This window comes from Lactuca saligna, chromosome 8 (genome assembly GCF_052625555.1).
Source record: "Lactuca saligna cultivar CGN05327 chromosome 8, ASM5262555v1, whole genome shotgun sequence".
Lineage (NCBI taxonomy): Eukaryota > Viridiplantae > Streptophyta > Magnoliopsida > Asterales > Asteraceae > Lactuca > Lactuca saligna.
The window spans coordinates 127,648,768-127,671,867 of NC_136424.1; the positions used below are offsets into that span (position 1 = coordinate 127,648,768).

Genomic DNA, 23,100 nt, shown 5'->3' on the forward strand with positions numbered 1-23,100 from the left:
AAATGATTGATCCATAAAGAAGTGCATGTTACCTGATGGTATAGGTATAGGAGGCGTTAATATACCACATAAATCACCATGAACGAGCTCTAACTTATTTGATGCTCTATACTGTGTTTTGGTTAAGAAAGGGTTTCGAGTTTGCTAGACGACCAAGCATCATTCACAAACCTTGGTTACATTTTAATACAAGATAAACCATTCACAATTTCTTTATCTGGGATCATCTTAAGTGCTGGAAAATTGATATGCCCAAGGCAGGCATGCGAAAGCCATGATGACTTACTAGTTTCACTAGTTAGACACATTTATTCTATAGTTAAATTTATTTTATAGAGACGATTAGATGATGCTTTTACCTTCACTAAGAGCCTTCCATCTTTGTCGTGTATCCAAAAAAAAGGACCCAACATCAAAATCTTGACACCTTTTGCTGCAAGTTGTCTTAGACTAATGATGCTAGTGCACAAGCTAAGTATATAATAAACATCTTGTAATAGTTTTTTTTCACCATTGTTGCATTGAAAAAGAATCTAACCTTTACCTTCAATACAAACTTTAGAACCATCTCCAATTCGAACAACACCATGAATGGAATTGATTAATGGTTCGGAATTTGTCCATTTGGCATGTGATGTGATTACTTGTTCCATTATCGAGATACCAAACATTAGTATGAATTGATTAGCCTCTAGCTACTCTCAGTTTGGGTGTTACTTTATGTTCATTTAAGAAAATTTCTTCCTTGTGATCCATCATATTGCATGTTGCTAAAAAACACTTGTATGTTATCATTCTTGTTTTGGACCAAGAGCACATCATTGTTATTGCTATTGCTTCTTTCTTTTTGTGGATTCTTTCACTCAACTACGTAGTGCTCGTAATCTTGACAATTATAATATTAAATGTTACTTTTGTCTTGTTTGGAGGTTCCTCGGTCGCCATTACGAGACTGAGTTGAACCGCCACCATGATATCCTCCTCTTTTGTTGCTATTACCACCTCTACCATGACCTCTTTCATGTGAGTTACATTTTGTATTTCATTGTGTATACATACAAGGTACAAGAAATATCAGCAATCTTGGATTATTAGCTAGAAAGACTATCACAAATTATATACACAACTAAACACTATCTCCTTATTTAATGTAAAGGTTATGAATATGTTCCGACGAAAGATCACTTACAACTTTACAACAATTAGTTGGTAGATCAATCGAGCATTCAAATGAAATTTCTATACCAAAGATAACGTATATTGGCCATCAAATTACGTCCCGCTAGAACTAAAATGATATTATGGATCTCCATTTTCGCTTGAAGTAGGCAAATTATAGAGATCATGAGGGCCAAAGTTGAAGTGATCCCACTAATAATAAAAATTCCACCAAATCTATCAATCTTTAAGGTTTTGGGCATTGTAGAATTTCGCAACGGAACAAATAAATGATTTTGATGCCACTTCTTTTCCAAGCTTTTTAGAGTTCCGTCAAATCTTATTCTGGCGATTTCTCTTGAGACATCTTCGACCAACGGAGAACCTTTTTGGAAGATCTGAATAAGATACATGTCAACCAAATGTGGATATATATTTGCTACAACAATTAAAAAAAAAATAAAGACTTTGCGTTATCGTCGCCAATAAGTTTGTAATTATATTAGGGATGGGCATATGGACTAGTTGGATCTGACAAGACCGGTCTTGGTACAGTACTAGTTTGCATTCATTGGGATTTGGGCCGGTTATATTAGATTATTAAGTCATGCATATTGAAAAGGTACAAACTGTATAGAAACAAAATATTATATATATATATATATATATATATATATATATATATATATATATATATATATATATATATATATATATATATATAATTGGAACTCGTTGTACGTGTTGCTCACTAAAAGTGAATAAATAAAAGATAAAAGTTTAGTATATTATCCTTGTTAATTCCCTCTCTTGATCTATCATCGTGCATGGTATCAAAGCTGGTGTCTTTGAATGTTAGAAACAGATTACAACCACAACTCCTAAAATTAACCGGTATTAATTAGCTTCACTAGAGTATCCAAATGAAAGTTCTTTATGAACCCCAAGATTTGTGGAATATTGTTTAAAGAGGATATATTAAACCAAATAATGTATCTACCCTTAACGCAAGATAAATTGCCGAGTTAAAACAAAATAAAGAGAAAGATATATAAAGGATCTCCTCAACGTCAGCATAAACATGCATGGGATATTCTTTACAAGAGTTACCGGGGTCAAGAAAAGCTTAAACTCGTGAGACTTCAAACCCTAATTAAGGTGTTAATTCGATAATATTAAAATGAAGGAGTCCGAATCCATACAAGAATACCACAACCAAGTAATGGTATTACTAAACCAAATGAGGATCAACGGTGAAAACACCAAAGACACGAGAGTTGTGGAAATGATTTTACGTAGCCTTACTATAAAATTGGAATACATTGTAGTCACTATAGATCCAATGTTTTTATTGCCAAAAGTTTGGACACATGATAGAAGCGTGCATGAAAAGAATTTAGGATGAAGATCTACAATTGTGAGATATGATATTTATGAAGTTAAATGACCACTATAAAAAGACAAATTTTTAATTATTAAACGTCATAAATTAGATTTTATAAACATGTTAACCACACTTTGTACACTTCAATACATCAAAGAAATTAAACAGTTGGTTGTATAAATTAAACATATGGTAGAATTGTATAGAAAGTAAAATGATGATCTACCAATCTATTAAACTCTCCAATGAGTTCAATATATGGTAGATGTCGGCCAAATCAAAAGACAATTTTAGTTCTTGCATGCACATTTCCTTGCATTTGTTAAGATGTATTTCCATGACTTCTTAAGAGAGAAACCTTACAAGTAATTAAATTCAAGCAAGAGTAGTATTATTTTGCTAAGAATTGCAAAGGATGAAGAGGAGGAGTACTTACAAAGCCAAAACCAGAAGTGATAGGTTCAGAAGAGACCAAGGCATAGTCTCCTGAGTACCTGCTAAGAAACATCTTGATGTACGGAATTTCATCAACAATGGCATCAGCACCACCATCTTCTGACAAAGCTTGAGCATAATGCTCGTATGAGTAGTAATCCCTCTTTTGATGACCTTCAAAGTGTATGTTACTAACAGTCCCTCCTCTCATAAAAGAGCCTCCATGAAACCCCACAATTCCCCGCTTTGATGCTAATTCAAATTGTTCTACTGTCAACAGTGAGGTCAGTGTTGCTGTGTAGCTGGTGATCAATATAAGAACTACGAGTAACCATATAAACAGTACAAATCTTGACAGATTGCTTGATAACTTCTCTCCTACAATACAAATGAAACCCACTCTAAGATTTTTATCAAATTCCAATTCGTAAAAGGATCATAGAGAGAAAGAGGGAGAACTTTGAGCAAAAAAGATGGTCAACAGGATGAACCAGAAGATTGTTCCAAATTGTTGAGCAAGTGAACGTTCGGATTCTTGATTCATACATTCAATAGCCCAGACAACAAACACAGTTAGAATAAGCGAAGCAATAGCAGTTAACCATAGACCCAAGTCAAACGGCTTTAAGAAAAACCACATGTCTCTTTTCTTGATTCTCACTAGTGTTCCTATACCCAAGTCGGTGTAAGTCGCTGTAAAGTCAGCATACACTGATCTGTTCGCCAAGATTGTTGAATCGCCCACCACTGCATCAATTTCCTATCAAGAAGTAATATATAAACTATTATATATAGACTACAATATTAGATGTCTTCTTATATTAATCATATGCGTTTTCTTCAGCCAGAAACAAGATACATACCTTATTATAGACTTTGCGTACAAGATCATCGTAAGTGACATTCTCAAATGCGATGAATATGTAAGGTACTTTATAAGGTAACGCACGTATGCAAGTATTGAATACATCTACCGAGAAACCTTTAGCCGTTGTAACGTTTGTCTCAGCGTTATGATCTACATCCATGAAGTACTTAAAGTTTTTTATCTTCAGAACACCAATTTTTAACGTTTTACTGGGAGTTGTTTGTAACTCCCACCCTTTTGGACTAAAATATCGATGCTCGCTGTTAATCACAGATTCTAATGTCCGGATTCCTTCTGATGGTGTCCAATACCCTACTCTCTTCTCACCATAGTCGATTACATTCACAATCTCATATCCATTGGATCTTACTTTTCTTTCACTAAGTTCAAACTCACCACTTATACCCTTGAATCTGATTTTCAAAACCTCATGCAAGAGCAAAGTCCCACCATTAATATGTGGGACTCCAACCTTCTCAACAGACTCTGCAAGTGCCCAGATTGTGTCGTATGCCCATATGGAAGGTAGAGGCATCTCTTGTGTTATTGAGGTAGGGTACCTTCTGTAAAATATATTTTTCCATCTTGCTGTTAAGTTATGCAACCTACGTGATGCTGGAAAGTGCGACCTAAAACCTAGTGCCCCTTCTAATGACTCCATAACTTCAAACTTTGTTGATCGAAAGAGATCAACTGTTTTTTCAGTTAAAATCCACCCATATTCTTCTGTAACCATTCGTAACCTTTTTGCTTCTAGGAAAAGGCTGGATGCTAGAGAAGGCGACATATGTACAATGACTATAGTTGTATTAAAAGTCATTAGCTTATGCAATTCTTTGGTGATATCATCAAGCGTGGCTGAGGAAGAAATGGCGCTTCTGTAACTGATCCGGATGCCTTTATCTTGGAATGACTCAGCCAAATATGGTAATATCTCCCTCCCATCATCGGTGTCCTCATGAATAAAGATAACATTCCTCCATTTATATAACTCCACAAGGGAAGCAATGCTTTTTGCCATTGTGGATTCCTCTTCTTTGATTTGGAACAAGTATGGGTATTCCATTGATGATCTACCAGCAAAAGAAAATATAGGAACTTTAGCTTTGTTAGTGAACAAGGACAATAACTTGGATTGAAGATGCGTTTCTGGGCCTATGATGGCTTTCACCTTTACGTTATTCAGAAGATCGTCTACTACTCAGGCAAATTAAAAGAAAAAATTACTTTCAAGAAAAATAACTTAAGGGAAACTGAATATATAACTAAATGAAACAAACAAGAGAGCTTACCAGCTGACAAAGCTTTAATGGCATCTCCTTTGGAGTCCCTAGTGTGAACAACTATCCTTGTTTTGTAGCTGTGATTAAGAGCATAAAAATCAGATATGGCCATGGTAATGCTCCAGTGAATTGACTTCCCTATCCATGATTTAATATCTAGAATGATCCCCAAGCTTGTTAACATATTGTTATTTCTGTTGATATTTTTGTTTTCAGATGGAATGGAGTGTGTAGATACTACAAGGTTTAAAAAGCCAATGAGTATTAGAAGAAAAAGGCTGATTTTCTTCTGCTTTCTGTGCACCATGGTTGCAGATAGGTAGGTGCTTGTTCTGATTAACTACTTGCACAGGTAAATTATAACCATATGCACCACAAAAAAATTATAATATTTTTTGGACGGCACTAATTGTTCTAATTAAATATGGTAACTGATGATAGCAACAATAGCATTTTGAGCTCTTTATTAACGTTTGATATATAATGAGTTGACAATCAGAACTTTTTTTTTTTTTTTTTGAACGGCAGTTGACAATCAGAAATCAGAATTACCTGAAAACGGAATCTGGACCTTGTCGGACTCAATATGTCACAGAAAATATTACGCCTTTTTTAGTCCCTTTTTTAATTTCATTTAACTTTTCGGGTAACCAACTGTTGAGTTTGTTCTCATTTAGTCCCTTTCCTTTTTTATACTCAATATATCATCAAACTTGTTGTTTGTGTTCACCATAACCCTTTGACCGGCTATCACAGGTCAAAAGCCGGTCAAAAGAGTTATGTTGAACACAAACAACAAGTTCGATGGTATATTGAATACAAAAAAAAGGAAAGGGAGCCTTAGGTGTAGGCAATAAGATGCAACTTCAAGTTATATCATCTCACATGCTGCATAAGTAAATAGAGTTATAATACCAAGTGGAGGAAATGGGTAACAAGATGCAACACAACTTTTTGAAAATAAATATGTTTTTTTTTATTTTTTTTTTTCGAATTTGTTTTTTTTTTTCTTTTTTGTTTTTTTTTCTTTTTTGTTTTTTTCCCTTTCTCGATTTTTTCCTTTTTGGTTTTTTTCTTTTTTATGTTTTTTGTTAATCAATAAAATGAATATGTTTCTATAAAACATAAAATCTTAAAAACAAAAAAGACATAATATTTAAAATCTAAAATTACGATTACAATTAAAAAATACATAATTTTAAACCTAATATCATAACTAAAATACAATTCAAATTATTTCTAACACCACACAACAATCCTAATTAACCAAAATATTTCTTCCAAATTTGTTCACTCATCGTTTGTAGCACGGCTAGATCAGCAGGCGTCAAACCCTTATCGCTCGTCCGAAGAATTGACAACTGATATGTCATTAGTTCCTTCTCTTTTTGCTCATACTTCTCCCGTGCCTGCCTTTCGAGGAACTCCAAATGATAATGTTTCAAGTCATTTTTTTCTTTTATTAATAAATTGCGTTCGTCGAATTTCGCTCTCATTTCCGCCGCCTCTTTTGCTTTCGTTTCAACCTCTTACTCATGCCTTGCAGCGCATCTTGCTTTGTCGCGTCCGGGAGGTCGTTGTGGTGGGGATATCTCCTTGATATCATCCGGGATCTCATCGGTGTCGGCGTTTAGGTTGATGTGAGTCCATGCGTCTCACACGTTGACCGAGGTAGAATTGCGCGACCTTTTGGATTGAACCTCCGACGATGTATGCATTTTATTCCACTTTGGATCCATACGTAACAACTCCCATGATTTTTCAAAGTCGAAAACATGTCTCATTTTGACCCGATATTGTTCATTAGCAGATTTGAACAAATCGAAGTCGTTAGTTCCGCTTTGCTGTTGCGCCTCAAGCCGGTTGTAAATACCATTGAATTTGCTGCACCGCTTAGTTATTTGACCAATTTGCTGCTCAACGTGTCATTGTTGTGATATATATATATATATATATATATTTCTTCAAAATAGCGTGAAACTTGTCGCACACCGCCCCTCGATAAGCTTATTTCTTCATTCCATTTCCGCAGAGTTCGTCTTTTGAAGTAGCACACCAAGCCACCGTCAAAGCATATTCTTCCTCCGGTGTCCACCATTGTGGAACGTCTGCATTTTCTGTTTCAACCGCTATTGATTTCTTTTCGATTTTTCTTTCCCTTTCCCTCTCCTACTACATCCCACTTCCATTTCAACCGATGGTTGTGTTGTAGGTGATAGTTGATTAGTTGGTTGTAGCATCGAAGCAAAAGTAGGGAAAAGATTTTGTTGTAAATTTGGGTTTTGAACAAATAGATTTTGTTGAAGGTAAGGTGAGTTGGAAAATTGCAGTGGTGGTGAAACGGGATTGAAAGCGGCGCATTGCTATGAGATTTGTGGTGATCATTGAGACGATAAAATGTTGAAATAATTTTTATAACCCACAAATTCGAGAGATGAGGTTGTGTTTGGTGTTGTGTTTGAGTTTGATGATCGATGGATGGGGGTGTTTGAGTTTTAATCCATTTTTTTAATTAAAGAAAGTGTATAAAATATAAAGATATGATAGAAAGATATAAAAGTTGAATATATATATATATATATATATATATATATATATATATATATATATATGTATATATATATATATATATATATATATATATATATAGGGAAAACTGCAATAAAGTCCCTAAGTATTGCCCGTATAATCGATTTAGCCCTTATATATTTTTTTTTGCAATTTAGTTCTAAATACCTGTAAACGTAATCAAAACGAGATATTTAATAGGTTAGCTGGTATCCCACCGGTGTTTTGCGCATGTGGCACCTTACGTGTACAAGTTAGTTTTACCCTTCCATTTCCACTGCATTCGACGTCTGGTAAATCGATTGAGAGAAAAAGATAGGGTTTTTACAGAGTGATACACGAAGGAAGTAAGGTTTTACTGAGAGAAACGAAGGTAAAACCCAATGGTTGTCGAATCAGAAGAAGTTCGCCATGAGTCATCTGAAGAATACGACTCTGAAGAATACGAAGATGATGACGAGGTGCTCGATACTGAGCACATAGATGTGGAAATGGAAGAAGATGATTTCAAGATACAGGGTAAAGAGAGATGCAAGGATGCTTTCCTTAACTTCAGTTCTGATTATGAAGATAATGAAGCCGATGAAGACAATGACTTAGTTGATGAAGATGAAGAAGGGTTTGGTTCAGAAGAGGAAATCGATGACACAGCAGGGGCTAATGATCTTGATTTGGGAGATGCGGTTGGTGCAGGCTTCCCCAGTCACAACCCATCAGTTAAGTGGAATAAGATGAAGCCCCTTCTTGGTGAAAGGTATGAATCACCACATCAGTTGCAACAATGTCTCACTAATTATGCTATTAAGTCAGGGTATAACATTAAATTTGCGAAGTGTGACACTGTGAGATTAACTGCCAAATGTGGTTCTAAGATGAAGTCTCAACCCTGCCCATTCAGAGTTCATGCTTCCTGGATGACTCAAGAAAGGTCTTTTCAGATTAAAACCTTAGTCGATGAGCACAAATGTGTTAGAAATTTCAATATTTCAAATTTACTGAGTCCCAGATGGCTAGCAAGACACTTTTTGAAGGAGTTGATAATGAAACCTAACTTGAAGTGTAAGGAGATGCAATCAATAATTAGGACCAAATTTCATTGTGGTGTATCTTGGTCTAAGGCTTACAGAACAAGGTGTAGAGCAATGACCATTATAGATGGTAAACTTACAGAACATTATGCTAGGGTGTGGGACTATTGCCATGAGTTACTAAGGTCAAATCCTGGTAGCACTGTCCAAGTTGGTGTCACTGTAAATCCAGATCAAACAACATACTTTCACAGGATGTATTTGTGTTTTAAAGCAATCAAGGAAGGTTGGAAAATAGGATGCCGTAGGGTAATTGGTCTAGATGGATCTTTCTTGAAAGGGACATGTAAAGGAGAATTACTCACAGCAATAGGGAGGGATGCAAACAACCAAGTTTATCCAATTGCTTGGGCAGTTGTTGACATTGAAAACAAAGCTAATTGGAAATGGTTTTTGGAACTGCTCACAGAGGATCTTAATCTGCTAGATGGAGGAGGGTTTACTGTAATTTCTTATCAACATAAGGTTTGTAATTTCTTTGCATATTTATAATTTTTCCTTAACATCATCTTATATGTTTATGTATTCATTAAATTGTAGGGATTGCTTGAAGCAACCAAAGAAGTCCTACCAAATGTGGAGCATAGACAATGTGCAAGACACATATATGCTAACTTTAGGAAGACCTATTCTGGAGTGGAGTTCAAGAATATGTTCTGGGCAGCTTCCTTATCAACTGTAGAGAGTGAATTTCTCAGCAAAATGGATGATATAAAAGAGGTTAATCCAAATGCTTATGAACATTTGATCGCAAGAGATCCTCACACATGGTGCAGGGCATTTTTTAGGACTGATGTAGCATGTGAGGCAGTTGAAAATGGCATTGCAGAGTGCTTCAACGCCATCATATTGGATGCTAGAAAGAAACCCCTTCTAGCAATGTTTGAAGAAATTAGGTTGTACATGATGGATAAGTTCTACCATATGTTATAAAAGGCAGAAAAGTGGGAATCAGTGGTTTGTCCAGGTGCTATCAAAAAAATGAACAAGTTTGGAGAGGATTTGAGATTTGTCTTAGCATTTTTATTGTTCCTTGTTATCATTATTCTAATTTCATTGTTATGATTTCATTTAGTAATGCCATTGTAGGAATTGGAATGTGAATCCAAGTGGACCATCTATTTTTGAAGCCAGGAATGGATTAGAAGGGTACGTGGTTAACTTACAAAGCAGAGTGTGCAGCTGTAGGCTTTGGGATATCTCAGGAATTCCATGTGTACATGCACAGTGTGCAATATTATTCACTGGATAAGATCCTGTTCATTTCATAAGTGAGTGGTTTCATGTGGACAGGTTCAAGGCCATATATGCAAACAATATACTACCTGTGAATGGTAGAAATTTATGGCCTAGAACATCATACATAAAGCCTCTACCCCCTTTAGCTAGAAGAATGCCAGGGAGACCAACTCTGAAAAGAAAGAGGCATGCCACTGAATCTCAAGACAAATACTCCCAAAATAAGATGAAGGTTACAGGAAAAGGAAGGACTGTCCAATGCAAAAATTGTCTTCAAAGGGGTCATAACAAGGCATCCTGTAAGAATCCCAAGGTCACACCAGAACCCAAACCCAAGAAAAAAATGGGTAGACCAAGATTGGATCCTAATATCAGTCATTGGACTAGAGGTGGTGTAAGAGGTAGTAGAGGTGGTGCAAGGGGTAGTAGAGGTGGTAGAGGGGGTAACAGAGGTGGTGCAGTGGGTAACACAGGTGATGTAGTGGCTCACAGAGGTGGTAGGGGTAGTAAGAGAGGTGGTAGGGGTAGTAAAAGAGGTGGTAGGGGCAGTAAGACATCTGTTGGAATTGAAGGTGGTGGAGTGGCTGAAGTTGAGGATGACACTATTCCTGAAAAATATTTAGTCCATTTATGGAAGGAAATGCAAGATTTGAAACTATCAGGGTATTCAACTGAAGAAATTAAAAAGTCACTTAGTCTGACAGATTCACATATGAAACAACTCAATGATTACAATGACACTATTGAACAAGTTCTTCCTATGTCTATGGTAAACCCTCTATATTACCTTAAGGTTTACATTTATTTATTTTATTTATTGCTTGATGTTTTATAGGAAGAGGAGTATCCACCTCAGACTGAGACACAAGATGGGGCTGAAGAAATTATCCCTGAGACACAACCAGAAAGTGAGGAAGAAGAAGAAGGCATTAATGACACCCATGAATTACCAGTACACCTTAGGATTGTGAAAAAAAGAAGGCCCTCTGAGAGGAATGTTAAAACCAAGCTGAAGAAGATGGGATGTGTTGGGACTTCTTCAAATTCAGCATTGGAGTTGGATTAGACTGTTAGGGTGTTAAGGGTAGTAAGGGTATTTTGGTACATATTTTGTGAATGCTACTTTTGTGCCTCTTTTTTGAATGCTACTTTTGTATATCTTTTGTGAATGCCCTTAAATTACTGATAACCATATTTTGTACATCTTTTGTAAACACATTGAAACATAGTGAATGCCCTTAACATGGTTGGTAATGACATATTGGAGTTTGTTGTTTAATTATTTTAGCCACATTGAAACATTGTGAATGCCCTTAACATGGTTGGTAATGACATATTGGAGTTTGTTGTTTAATATTTTAGCCACATTGAAACATTGTGAATGCCCTTAATATGGTTATATTTGTCAAGTGTACACCATTTATGCAAACCAAGAAGGGCACCAGCAACACCTCTGTAGTAAGATCTTGTTATTGATCTAAATGATTCTTGACCAGCCTAACAAATATATAAAGAAAAAAGAAGAGATTTTTTAAGATTTCTTTTTATAATAAATGTAAGAAGAGAATAAGGTATAGAAGAAAAGAAGGAGACAAACTGTGTCCCATATTTGGAGCTTTATTGGTTTGTTGTCAATGGTGATCATTTTAGTCCCAAATTCAACACCAATTGTTAAATCATGGTTATATTTGTCTAGTGTACACCATTTATGCAAACCATAATAACATATTGCCATTTCATTAACCGAAACATTACATGATCCACAACAACATTTATCTATTACATCATGATAACAAACCAAAAGATTACATCATCCCTACCATACCATAATACCCTACAACTTACACTAAACTAACCATACATCATCCCTACAATGAAACAAACAAAACAAACCATCATCCACTTGCAGAATCCAAATTCATTACTAGGCACATGTGTATTGTCACACATTGTAATTTGATTATCAGGTTCAAGAGCATTCGCAGGGGCAATAGGGACATCAACATTCACAGGGGCAATAGGGCCATCAACAGGTATTTCACCTTCATTAACAGGGTTATTAAAAGGAATAGCTACACCCCCATTAGCAACAGCTCCTAACTCATACATTCTTTCTTTATACCACTTATTCAATAGTGGTGGGTCAATCCAACGAAAATACCCACATTCCTTCTCTTCATCCTACATAACATAGCAAGATGCATGTTTTTAACATAGAAAAATGGGAAATTTAGAGGATTAGAAGAATTTGAGTGAGTTTTGAAGATTCTATACCATGTAATTTGGGCAACCAAAAAACCTCCGACCTGGATTCTTTCGAGTCCATGATGTCCACATTCCAACCCTATCTCCACAATAGCACGTTCTGATGTTGGTGCTTGACGAACTCGACATCGATTTCCTGTTGCCAATTTGCCCTAATCGTTCGCTCCTTTGACTGGAGATTGAAGAAGACGAGCTCGATTCAATGATTTAGCCCTCTTAAATGGCACGTAGGATGTTATTTAACATGATGACTTCCACGTAAGCTGCCACATCAGTTAGATATCGGCTAACCTATTAAATATCTCGTTTTGATTACGTTTACAGGTATTTAGGACTAAATTGCAAAAAAAATATATATAAGGGCTAAATCGATTATACGGGCAATACTTAGGGACATTAGTGTAGTTTTCCCATATATATATATATATATATATATATATATATATATATATATATATATATATATATATATATATATATATATAGGTAAAAAGGTAAAAAAAAATAAAATTAAAAAAAAATCATTTTGAGTATTGACCGTTTGCAACGGTCATTAGCCCAACGTTCTCTTTTTTTCCCGTTTCAATATGTCGGAATGGCCACGAGAATCGGGTCGATGAGATGCAATGAGTAGGGGGGCGTTGTTCCCCCATTATGACGGCGTTTCCGCAATCCACCCCGGTCACGTCGATTCTTGTTGAGACCCATACCGTCTCGCCTAAAGACCATGTTGCCCAATTTTTTAGATAAAACTTGTTTAGCAATTGATGTTGTGAGACAATCTTGAGAAGTCATAGTTTTGACTTTGTATAATCAATAAGGACGGTTAAAAAGACTTTCTATTTTTTTTTATAGATATCCTATTTAATTTTTTAGATATTTTTTAATTGAATTTGTATTATTTTTTGAAAAGATAAATTATAAATAGTTTATTATAAGTTTATTTTTAATAAAAGTATTCATAAGATGTGAATTTAGCAACAATACTAGAAGTCTCGTTTATTCTATATACTCGTCATCCTAGCTTGACTTTGAATCATATGTCATGAATTAAAGAAATTACTCCTCCTCCTATCATGTTTACGTCAACTTCATAAAATATTACAAAACTACCATGAGAAAGTACTCGGAGATAACTTGGATATATCTTCTATGCTTTTTTAATCATGTTCGAAGGTTGACCTGGAATATCAGTTTTTGACTTGGTGTAAACAATAGAATAGGCCCATTTTGCTCAACTCAAATATTGTAGCACATTTTTATTTTCTTTTATGCTCGTCAGAAACTTCAAGTCCGGAAATCGTTAATTGTGTCAATGACGTGATTCAAAATAGGTTTTTTTATTTATTTATTTATTTATTTTTTTATTTTTATGAACAGACTATCAAGCCGGCAACATAACCACAAAGTATATGAAACTAGGAAAGTGCTTGCATAGATGGTGTTTGCGCCGTGCAGACCACGCGCAGACAATGTTTTCGCAGATTGTTTGTTTTTTTGAAGACTGCAAACCTAAAAATATATGCGTGCCTTCTTCTTAGCGCAGATGTGGACCAGAGTCTTCTAACATCTTCTATCCTAAAAAATATCTATCTTTATTTTTTTTTTTTTAATTTATATTTTTTGCAACTTTATTAATGATAAACAATTTGAAAAAAAAAAGTTACAAAATTAAAAAAAAAAAAAAAAAACGTTCAACGTTACAAACATGATATTTTTGACAAATTTATAAATAAATATTTATTACAATAATAGTCGTTGAAGTTGTTTATATAAATATGGAAAGAAATCATAATATATATTCATATATTTTTTTTTCCAAATTTTATAAAACATTATTTAATACATTAGCGTCAATTTCTTGAGAAAATATTTATGGTACGTTTTTAATGGATTTAATTGAAAAAATCGAAGTTTATTTTCATCAATTTATGTATCAAATTTTTTGATCCATAATTATAATGTTTAGTTATAACTTTGCAACCAAAATTATCGGTTTTTTATCAAATAGATACGTTAATTCATATTATTTTTATTTTTATGTTTTTTTATACAATAATACATAAAAGTTGATCCAGATTTGTTTATTATTTATAACAAAGTCATAAAAATATTAAGAAACCACTTTGAAGTTTAAAAAATATGTTTATTTAGATTTCAATTCATTTTAGTAACCCGCAGATGTTAAAAAAATAAACAGTTTTTTTTTTCAAACGGCATACGTTTGGTCCACCTCTTCTACTGCAAAGGTCTACAGTTATAATCTACAGACTACAAACATATTACTTCAGAAAAAATAAACAACACCATAGTCACGAGGCACCACCAACCTATTAAAAAAATATCAACCTATTAAAAAAAAATATTATTGTCATGTATCTCCGCTACATATTCATTAATAAAAACCACTATAACTATGTAAAAGGTCTCAATGGACAGTTGGACACACCTTAACTTGAAAATGTTTTTAGAAATTATAACATATTTTTATTATGGACACCTTTTTAATTTTTAGATGGACACCCTCGTAAATTTAGTTGAACAAAATAAATATTCAGTTAGGTTTAACAAAAAGATAGGCTAAAAGTTCTAAAAAAACATCAAAGAGCATTTAGTCCAGCAGTATCAGATGGATCATTTTCTCTTTAAGGTCGAGGATTCAACTCTCGTCTTGAACATAGGTGGATTTAGGTGTTAGTTTAGGAGTAGATCATATATTTATATTTGTTGATTAAAAAAAAAGATAAGAGATGAGGTAAAAGAGGAATAAGTTGCCGAAAATAAAAATAGAAAAAATAAATACCCAGTAACTACTATAGATACACTTGCTTTTGGAGAAGCAGCATCCCTCGATGTCTAGCCCATCTGTTCATGTTGCAGCCTATGATGTTGGCATTCGTTTCTATTAGGGATGAACAGTTTGTCCCAAATCCCGATCTCGTACCGATACCTTACCGGAACCGGTACCAAAACGTACCAAATTTGAAAATATGGGACGGTACTTGGTACTCCAAATACATGAAATTTGGGATTCGTTACCACCGGTACCGGTATTAGTACCGAAAACCGATACCATTCCCAGTACCGGTACCGGTGATGTTAATTCGGTTCAGTACTCGAGATTGATTTTCAATAAAATCCAGTTTTTGAAAAATCGGAAACGATACGGATCGGTACCGGTTCCTTCTCAGACTCATCCCTAATTGTTATATTTTCCGTTAATTGTATTTTATAGGTTAAAGTAGTGTATGAAATTTTACTGGAAAGGTTATTTAATTGTTGAGTTTACTTTTTATATTGAAAGTAGTATAATTATGGCTAAGTATTAATTTTTGTTTGAGTTGAAATTATATAAAGGGAAATTGAGTAACCTAACCATTATAAATGATCTATTTGTAAAAAATGAGCAATATTTTTTTTTAAACTAACAACTTTATCCACAATATATTATTCCGGAGAAGTCACCGGAACACCGGAGTAGTTTTTCGAAATAGTAATTTTTTTTTCTTTGTGTAAAATATGTTTGGTTCTTTTTATATAAATTCTCTTTGTATAAGATTTGTTTTTATAAAATCTTAATGCAAATGTAATCTTAAAAATCAACAAAAAAATCTAATAAATACATAAACTTAAGGAATTTGTTTAAAGTAATAATACAATATTCAAATGGTTTTTGTCTTTGTACCCTAAAAAAATTTCCGCAAATCATTTTCGATATGACATAGCCCATGGACCGCTTTCATCATTTATAAAAATTACCGACGATTAACATCTCAAAGAACCGAAACAAAAACACTCAATATTCAAGTGGTTTTTGTCTTTGCATTAGTTGTTTCCGTACCCAGTAGTTGATATCTACTAGCAGTTTGTGGATGCGGGTTCTCATACCGATAAACCATTTCTCTTCTTCTAAAAAGTAGTTGCTCTTCTACTGACTATCGTATATAGTCTTTTTGAATGTCTTTAAATCCAAAGCACCCACAAACCAATGAGCAATTGATATATTGATCGGGATGTAAACCTACACAAATGGTTAGAAATAATTAATTATCAAATAACATTATATTATAATTTACCGTTACTTAGGTAATATAATCCAAATACAATTATATCGTATCACAGTATGTCCAAGCTGGATTAATGGATCTGTCATCCATATCACTCTAGTCAATCGTCGTAATACATGTCAAAAAACGGCGAGCAAACAAAATTGTTATATTGCTTCCTTCCCACGCCTTACCACCAGATGGTGACACTTGGTACTCAACTCGACGAGTTGGAGGCATAGAACTTATTATGTTGGGCCAAACTACAGGCTATAAAAAAGGCTTTGGGCCAAATTACAGGCTATAAAAAGAGGCGTAAATCACATCATTTCTCACACGTCTCTTAACCCATCTCTCTGAAACAACCCCAAACCCTCTCTTCATTTCCTTAGAACTTCCTAAGTGTTAGAGGCAAATCCTGGAGCGTTAGAAGGCTCCGAGTATAACACATGTTCGAGGTATTATCTACTTTAGTTAATTTTAGGGTTTTTGGTGCATGGACTCAGCGAGTTGGGAGTCCAACTCGTCGAGTAGGGGCATTTAATAATGGGCATAAATCGGTACCAACTCGGCGAGTCGGAAGGCCCGACTCGGCGAGTTGGAGCTGTAAAGAGAAACCCTAATTACTGGGTTTGCCCTTATATAAAGATCATTAACTGCCCTTGTGGCCTCCCCTAGCAACTTAGCTCCCTACAAAAAGTGGTTTTCAGCTGTAAACACCCTTGAGTGAGAGTAAGAGCGTTTGTGACTGATTTTGGGGCATTTGTGAAGGATCCTAGAGTTGGAAGATGAAGGAACAACGTGAGGAGTAGTAGATCTGGAAGCTACTATGTGTTGGCCATCATCCTAAGGTAAAAAGTTGCCATCTTGATCTCTAGTTGCTTGGTTCTCTTCTTTTGGTAAAATATGGCTATTTTGATGCAAAATGGGGTCAAAACTCAGATTTGAACCTATTGATGTGTGTAAAACCAACTAGTTTTAAGCCTACTAACTTAAACACAAAGACAAACACACGAAAGGCAGTGTACCTATCGATTAGCAGTTTAGTTCAGGTAAGTAGGGTATCGAACACAGGGAACGGTAAACAATTAAAAAAGATGCTAATATTATCTAAATAAAACAGGTAATAGAAAAGGGGTTTTCTCTAGTTTTGCAAGACTAGAAACTTAAACAATTAACTAAAACTTAAACTAAGAAACTAAGAAACTAAGAGCTATGCAAATAAAAATCAACTAAATTCAATAATAAAGAGGACTTCTATTTAGGTACGACTCATTTGTTCCCATGGATGATTTTATGGTAAATATATCGGATTAATTCTTCATTGGTTCCCGACTAAAGTGATTAGATTCACATTTACTATAGCTAATCTTTAGAAAACATATTAATTCAAGCAATGGCCAGTTGTCTAAATTAATGAATTTCCTAGTTTGTTGATTCGGGTTTATAAAGACTTGTAATTAGCTAATCAAATTGGTGATTCAATTAACATCTTGTTGATGGTGTATCACACAAGCTCACACATTAACTTACCTATCTTCAAGTTAATTCTAGTTTCACATTCGTTATTCCTAGACACACAACTATGTGGTCACATAAATCATATGAAATTAGCAACTAAGAGATGTTCATACAACTTAATTACTGATTTATTAACAGAAGAATAGTTATTGTTAACACATAAGGTTCTTTAACAAGCTTAATAAAACATAATCACCAATTAAAATTAATCCTAATCAAATAATCAATCCATGTTCACAAATTCATCTACCTAAACAGAAGTTATGAGTTTTTAGTTCATGATTACAGCAGAAACAAGCACAAAAACGAAATCAAAGTATGTAAACATGATTCAAATCAAAAAGTTACTAAGATTAAACCAAAATTGTCTTGATTCTCTTCACAATTGAATGTAGGGTTGATTCTTCAGTTCCTCACGACCTAGCAACAGAGGCTACTCGGCAAGTCCAGTGACCTACTCGGCGAGTACGTCACTTAAAACCCGTGTACGGCAAGTCAGTGTGTCCTGAATCGCGAAAGTTCGATACAACTCGCCGAGTAATCGACCCTACTCGCCGAGTACGTTTCGAATCAGCATTTTCTCAAAACACGAAAGTCGTCCGAAATTGTGTCTACTTTTCAGAACATTTTGAATCTCGTCAATCGGAGTTACGTTTCATAAGATATTGCCAAAACACTGACGAGGCGTCAAGTTGTCCAGCAACATCCTTCTTTCTTCAAAATCTAAGATCCAAGCCTCTAATCGTTAGTTCCGCTTCCTTTTCCATCCGAGCATGTATTTGTTATTGAAAGTGAAATATTTAAGCTAATTAAGCACCTTTGGTTCATTAAATGAGACAAAAACAACATAAAGTATTAAGATAATGCATGAATTTTATAGTTAAATATGCCAATATCACCTATCACAAGGACATGGTCCCAGATCTGGACCTCTTTAGGTCCCAATGACATAAAGTGGTTTCCTTTATGCAGTTCAATCCCTTTCCATGCATTAAAACCTTGTATAAAGGCTACTTTTGGTGTTATGGCCATGTGAGGCCTTTAATGCATGTAAAGTTTGAAACTTTACATGATATCTACACTAGGGAAGCCTAGATCTGAAGTTTGGGACTCTAGATCCCACTGGAAAAGGCCAAAAACTAGAAGGACTAAAGGAACTCATCGAGTCCTTTAATCGGCTCGATGAGTCGGCTAAGGAGTTTGCGACCAAGGAGTTTACGACCAAAGGATTTTTGGCCGAGGGTTTGCTATTGAGAGTTTGAAGCCGCAAACATTAAGGAACTCGACGAGTCACCCAAGTGACTCGGCGATTTTACTTGTTAAGCAAGGAACTCAACGAGTGACTGGTTACACTCAACGAGTCGAAGTCAACATTGATTGTTGACCTTGACTTTGACCAGGGTTAACCTGAGAGTATTTATGGGATGGTGTTAGGTTAATCACTTGATGATTATTGGTAGTTAAGCAGGAGTAGCGTGTGGGACATATTTGACTTCAGCTTACCAGTTCAACATTCAAGAGGTGAGTCTTCTCACCATACCTATGGGTCTAAGGCACCAAGGCCAACTCATTATGTGATTATGGGTTATGTGTTAGTCATTGCTGTGATTTGATATGCTATGTGATTGTGTGTTATTGCATGGAAGACCCCGGGGGTGCCCATGGCATTGGATGTAAGACCATATGGGGTAACCCATGGCATTCCTAGGTAAAGACCATGAGGGGTAGCCCATGGCATTAGATGTAAGACCATACGGGGTAGCCCATAACATTCCTAGATAAAGACCATCTAGGGTAGCCCATGACATGAAGGTGTAAGACCTTGGGGGAAGCCCATGGAATCCTTACAAGTTTATGTATGCATGGCTTATGATGAGATTAAACTTACCTTTAATCTATAAAGATCGATTAGATCTTGAACAAGTATATAAACATAAACAATATGAATGCAATAAAAAGAATAAGTCAAGATGGAATCAAACGTGTCGAATGATTAAACAAAATCCTCAGAAGAGCTCGATTATGAACATCAACTGTAGAGGATTGGAAGGTTACAGGAACGATCAAAGAAACCTGTTATCGTCTAGATGTATCGCTATTTTCAGATCTCTAAAAACCTTGACCTAATATGCATGCAAGCGTAAACTTATATACAAAACATAAAAGGTTCACGGCTGGACAGGCCCCAACCGGAATACTAAAAGGCTTATGCTTAACGAGCCCAAAAGACGCAATCTTCAAAAATAATTTCTAGCCCAATAATCTCCCCCTTTGCGTCAATTTGGAGCGAGACCTTCATTAGTTACTTGGGCCAGCAGCTAAAGCAGGCACCTTCTTCTTCACGGTACTAAACAGACATTTGGTGATGGAGAGAATGGTCTGTCTAAACCGGATGTACCAATTAATCATATCTTCAAAGTACTTGATGTCATCAGCCGAGTTCTCTTTACACCGTTTGATAATGAACAGCACATGCTCCAAACAAGTTGTGGTGTAAAGATGCTTGTCAGGTAAAGCGAAGAGACATTTCTGTCCTTCCGCTCTAGTGAACATAACCGAGTTACGTCTCGGGTCGATCCTGCCCAATAGCATTTGGTTGAGATCACTGGCCGATCCCACAGGAGCAATCTTTGGTTTTTTCTTGAAGACTGTGGCGACCTCCTGATCCATTAGGGCAACCTCCATGATGTAGCAGGCTAACATCCTTTTGACATGGTCTAGAATGGGACCATATTCAGCTTCATTAGTCAAAAGGATATTATACAGGACAATCCAATCATGAGGATTTAGATTCGGTAGATCTGCCAGGGAGATAAGATGAGCAGTTCTTGCAGATCCCCGAATCAACTTGAACCGAACATTTATAAAACGACCTTCAGTATAAGGTTTCAGCACCCGAACGTTTACAATCTTCTGGGCGCTCCAAGTAAGGAATTGTGGACGAGTAGCCGCCAGATAGAAGTCAATGAGCTCCCTGTCAAGCTCAACTTTCGGGTGAGGGACTTCAAAGATGTTTGGGAAGACGTGGAAGATGAACGCCTTTCGAGTCAGCGGCATATCGAACTGCGAATCGACAGTGTTGTTGCAGTCGAACGAGATAACCGGCTCGAGCCATAAAATGCTAGGAGTTTCAATGGCCTCTTTAATCAAACGTTCCCTGGTCCAGGCAGGGAAGAGAGTCTTTCGGCTCTCAAAGAGATCATGGGCTTCTTTTTGTTTGCGTTCGGCTTCTTCAGCCTCTCGCGCCACACGACTGGCATTTTCATCAACCTTGCGACTGTTCTTTCTTTTTAAAATGTCAGCAATGGTCTCCTTGTCGCCTTCTTCATCTTCTTCCTCAGCTATGTTTTTACCTTTGTCCTTCACACCCGAGCCTAAAGCTTGATCAGTCGGAGATGGTTCGGTCGTGTGAGTAGCTTTGGAGGAAGGAGGTGGTTTTGATCCTGTGTTCTCATCTCCCCCTTGTTTCGGAATGGACATGAAACTTGGGAGCCCTTCTACTTTGTTAAGAAGATCGATGGCTGGAGAGAGTTTTTCAGCAAGGGAACGCCTCACCGAAAAGTTTAAGATGGGATCGTGTGCTTCCAGAATGTTGGATATAGCAGCGTGGACATCCGAAACACACGTCTTGATCACCTCCCTTTCGGATCGAAGATCTTCCAGTTGTTGTTGGGATTAGGAGAGTTGAGTTGTCTTGACCTCAAGGGCGGTTGTTTTGGTTGCCAGATCGTCCATTAACGAACACTCGGTTGCAAGATCCTCTTGTAGCTTGGCGAGGCGAGCATCAATGGAGGCACGAAGGGCCGAGTTGTCGTCGCATATGTTTTGGCGGAGAGTAGCGAACGAAGGCAACTCTGATGAGACAAAGTTGGCCAATTGTTGAACAATTGGTTCCAAAGATGTCTTGGTGGCATTGGCACTTTCCTGCAGGGACTGCAGCAGGGTAGAAGCATCAGAAAATAGTTTATCGACTTTTGCGGTCGCAGCCTCACAGGCTCTGGTAGAGGCTTCAATCGCAGCAGTTGCTGAGGCCACTGAATCATGTTGAGCCCTGGAGAAGGCATCAACAATTTTCTGAAGGGCAGCTTCAGAAAGAGAGTACTGCTGGTTGGAAGAGGAGGCGAGAAGTAGGTCAATCTTCTCGTTGACCTCTTTGAGCTGCTTCTTTGTTACTGGAGCATCATCCTCCTCGTCACTTTGAACTTGAAACGGACTATAGTAGACCGAATCAAAGATCATATTTTCACCACCAAGATAAGGGTTTTCGCCCTTAGAGGCATTTTCAGGAGATGAAGGGGGTGGTGAAGTTGGGGGTGTTGTGGGTTTGGAAGGATCAGGTTGAGTGGGTGATGGTAGAATTTTGGTTGGTGGTTGAGTATGGGTAGTTTCGGTTGTTTGGGTTTTGGTTTGAGGTGGTTCGGTTACGTGTGGTGATTCGGTTGTAGTTGTAAAGATTGGTGGAGGGGAAGGAATTGGGGAAATTTGAAGTTCCATCTCTGGGGTAGGGGACCCAGGTGGTGTGTTGCCTCGTTGAGGAGATGCGTCTCCTTGAGAGTCGTCAGAACCCGAACTCTCACCCTCAGAGTCACTCGAAGAAGAGGGAATTACAAGCTTTCGCTTCGGTTGGGTCTTCCTCCTCTTCGGCGGTGGGGATTGTGCGGCTTTCGGTTGTTTCCGCTTTTTAGGAGAAGGTCCCTTTGGAGCTTTGGACGTTTGCTTCCCTTTTTCCTGCCTTTTTGCCCCTGCTTACCAGTTTGTCTGCATCGTGAATTGACCTGAGCATATCCGGGGTAAGTTCCCTTGGACCAGATGGCCTTAGCTCCTTGAGCTTCCGAATCAACCTGCTGTCAGAGGGCACATCGCCATACATTGACTCCGGGATAGAGCCAATGAAGGAGAATTTTGATGCATCTGAGTCGATGATCTTCTTGGTATGGAAAGTACCAACAGAAGACATCGATGCACCATCAACAGTAGAAACATCAAATCTATCCATGGCCCATTTTGTAATCAGGATCCAGAATCGGGCCAACGATACCTCAGAGTGTCGGGATGAAGAGGAGAGGCTTTGAATAAGTTGTTGCCATAGGACAAACCCATAGTCCAGGTTAATCCCATTGTAAACCCCGTACATGATGGTGAGGAAGAGACGACTTGCACCATCTGATCCTGAGCTTCTTTCCGACAAGCCCTTGAAAAGGATTGTAAATAGACCGTTCCACTGTGGCGGCAAGCATGACTTTTT

The 23,100-nt window shown here is 36.6% G+C and overlaps 2 protein-coding genes across 2 annotated transcripts; both read right to left on the bottom strand.

Moving 5' to 3' along the window:
- Positions 1–1,226: 1,226 nt before the first annotated feature.
- Positions 1,227–5,435, bottom strand: LOC145010088 (glutamate receptor 1.2-like). Its single transcript, XM_078968674.1, has 5 exons — positions 5,138–5,435; positions 3,841–5,042; positions 3,437–3,737; positions 2,979–3,355; positions 1,227–1,556 (listed from the first exon to the last, which is right to left on the bottom strand). The coding sequence occupies exons 1-5, from the start codon at positions 5,433–5,435 to the stop codon at positions 1,227–1,229; spliced, it is 2,508 nt and encodes an 835-aa protein (XP_078824800.1).
- Positions 5,436–11,728: 6,293 nt separating this feature from the next.
- On the bottom strand, positions 11,729–12,549 carry LOC145012834 (uncharacterized). The gene is made up of 2 exons (XM_078971636.1): positions 12,298–12,549; positions 11,729–12,204 (listed from the first exon to the last, which is right to left on the bottom strand). Exons 1-2 carry the CDS (start codon positions 12,415–12,417, stop codon positions 11,875–11,877), a joined length of 450 nt encoding a protein of 149 aa, XP_078827762.1. The 5' UTR covers positions 12,418–12,549; the 3' UTR covers positions 11,729–11,874.
- Positions 12,550–23,100: the final 10,551 nt, after the last annotated feature.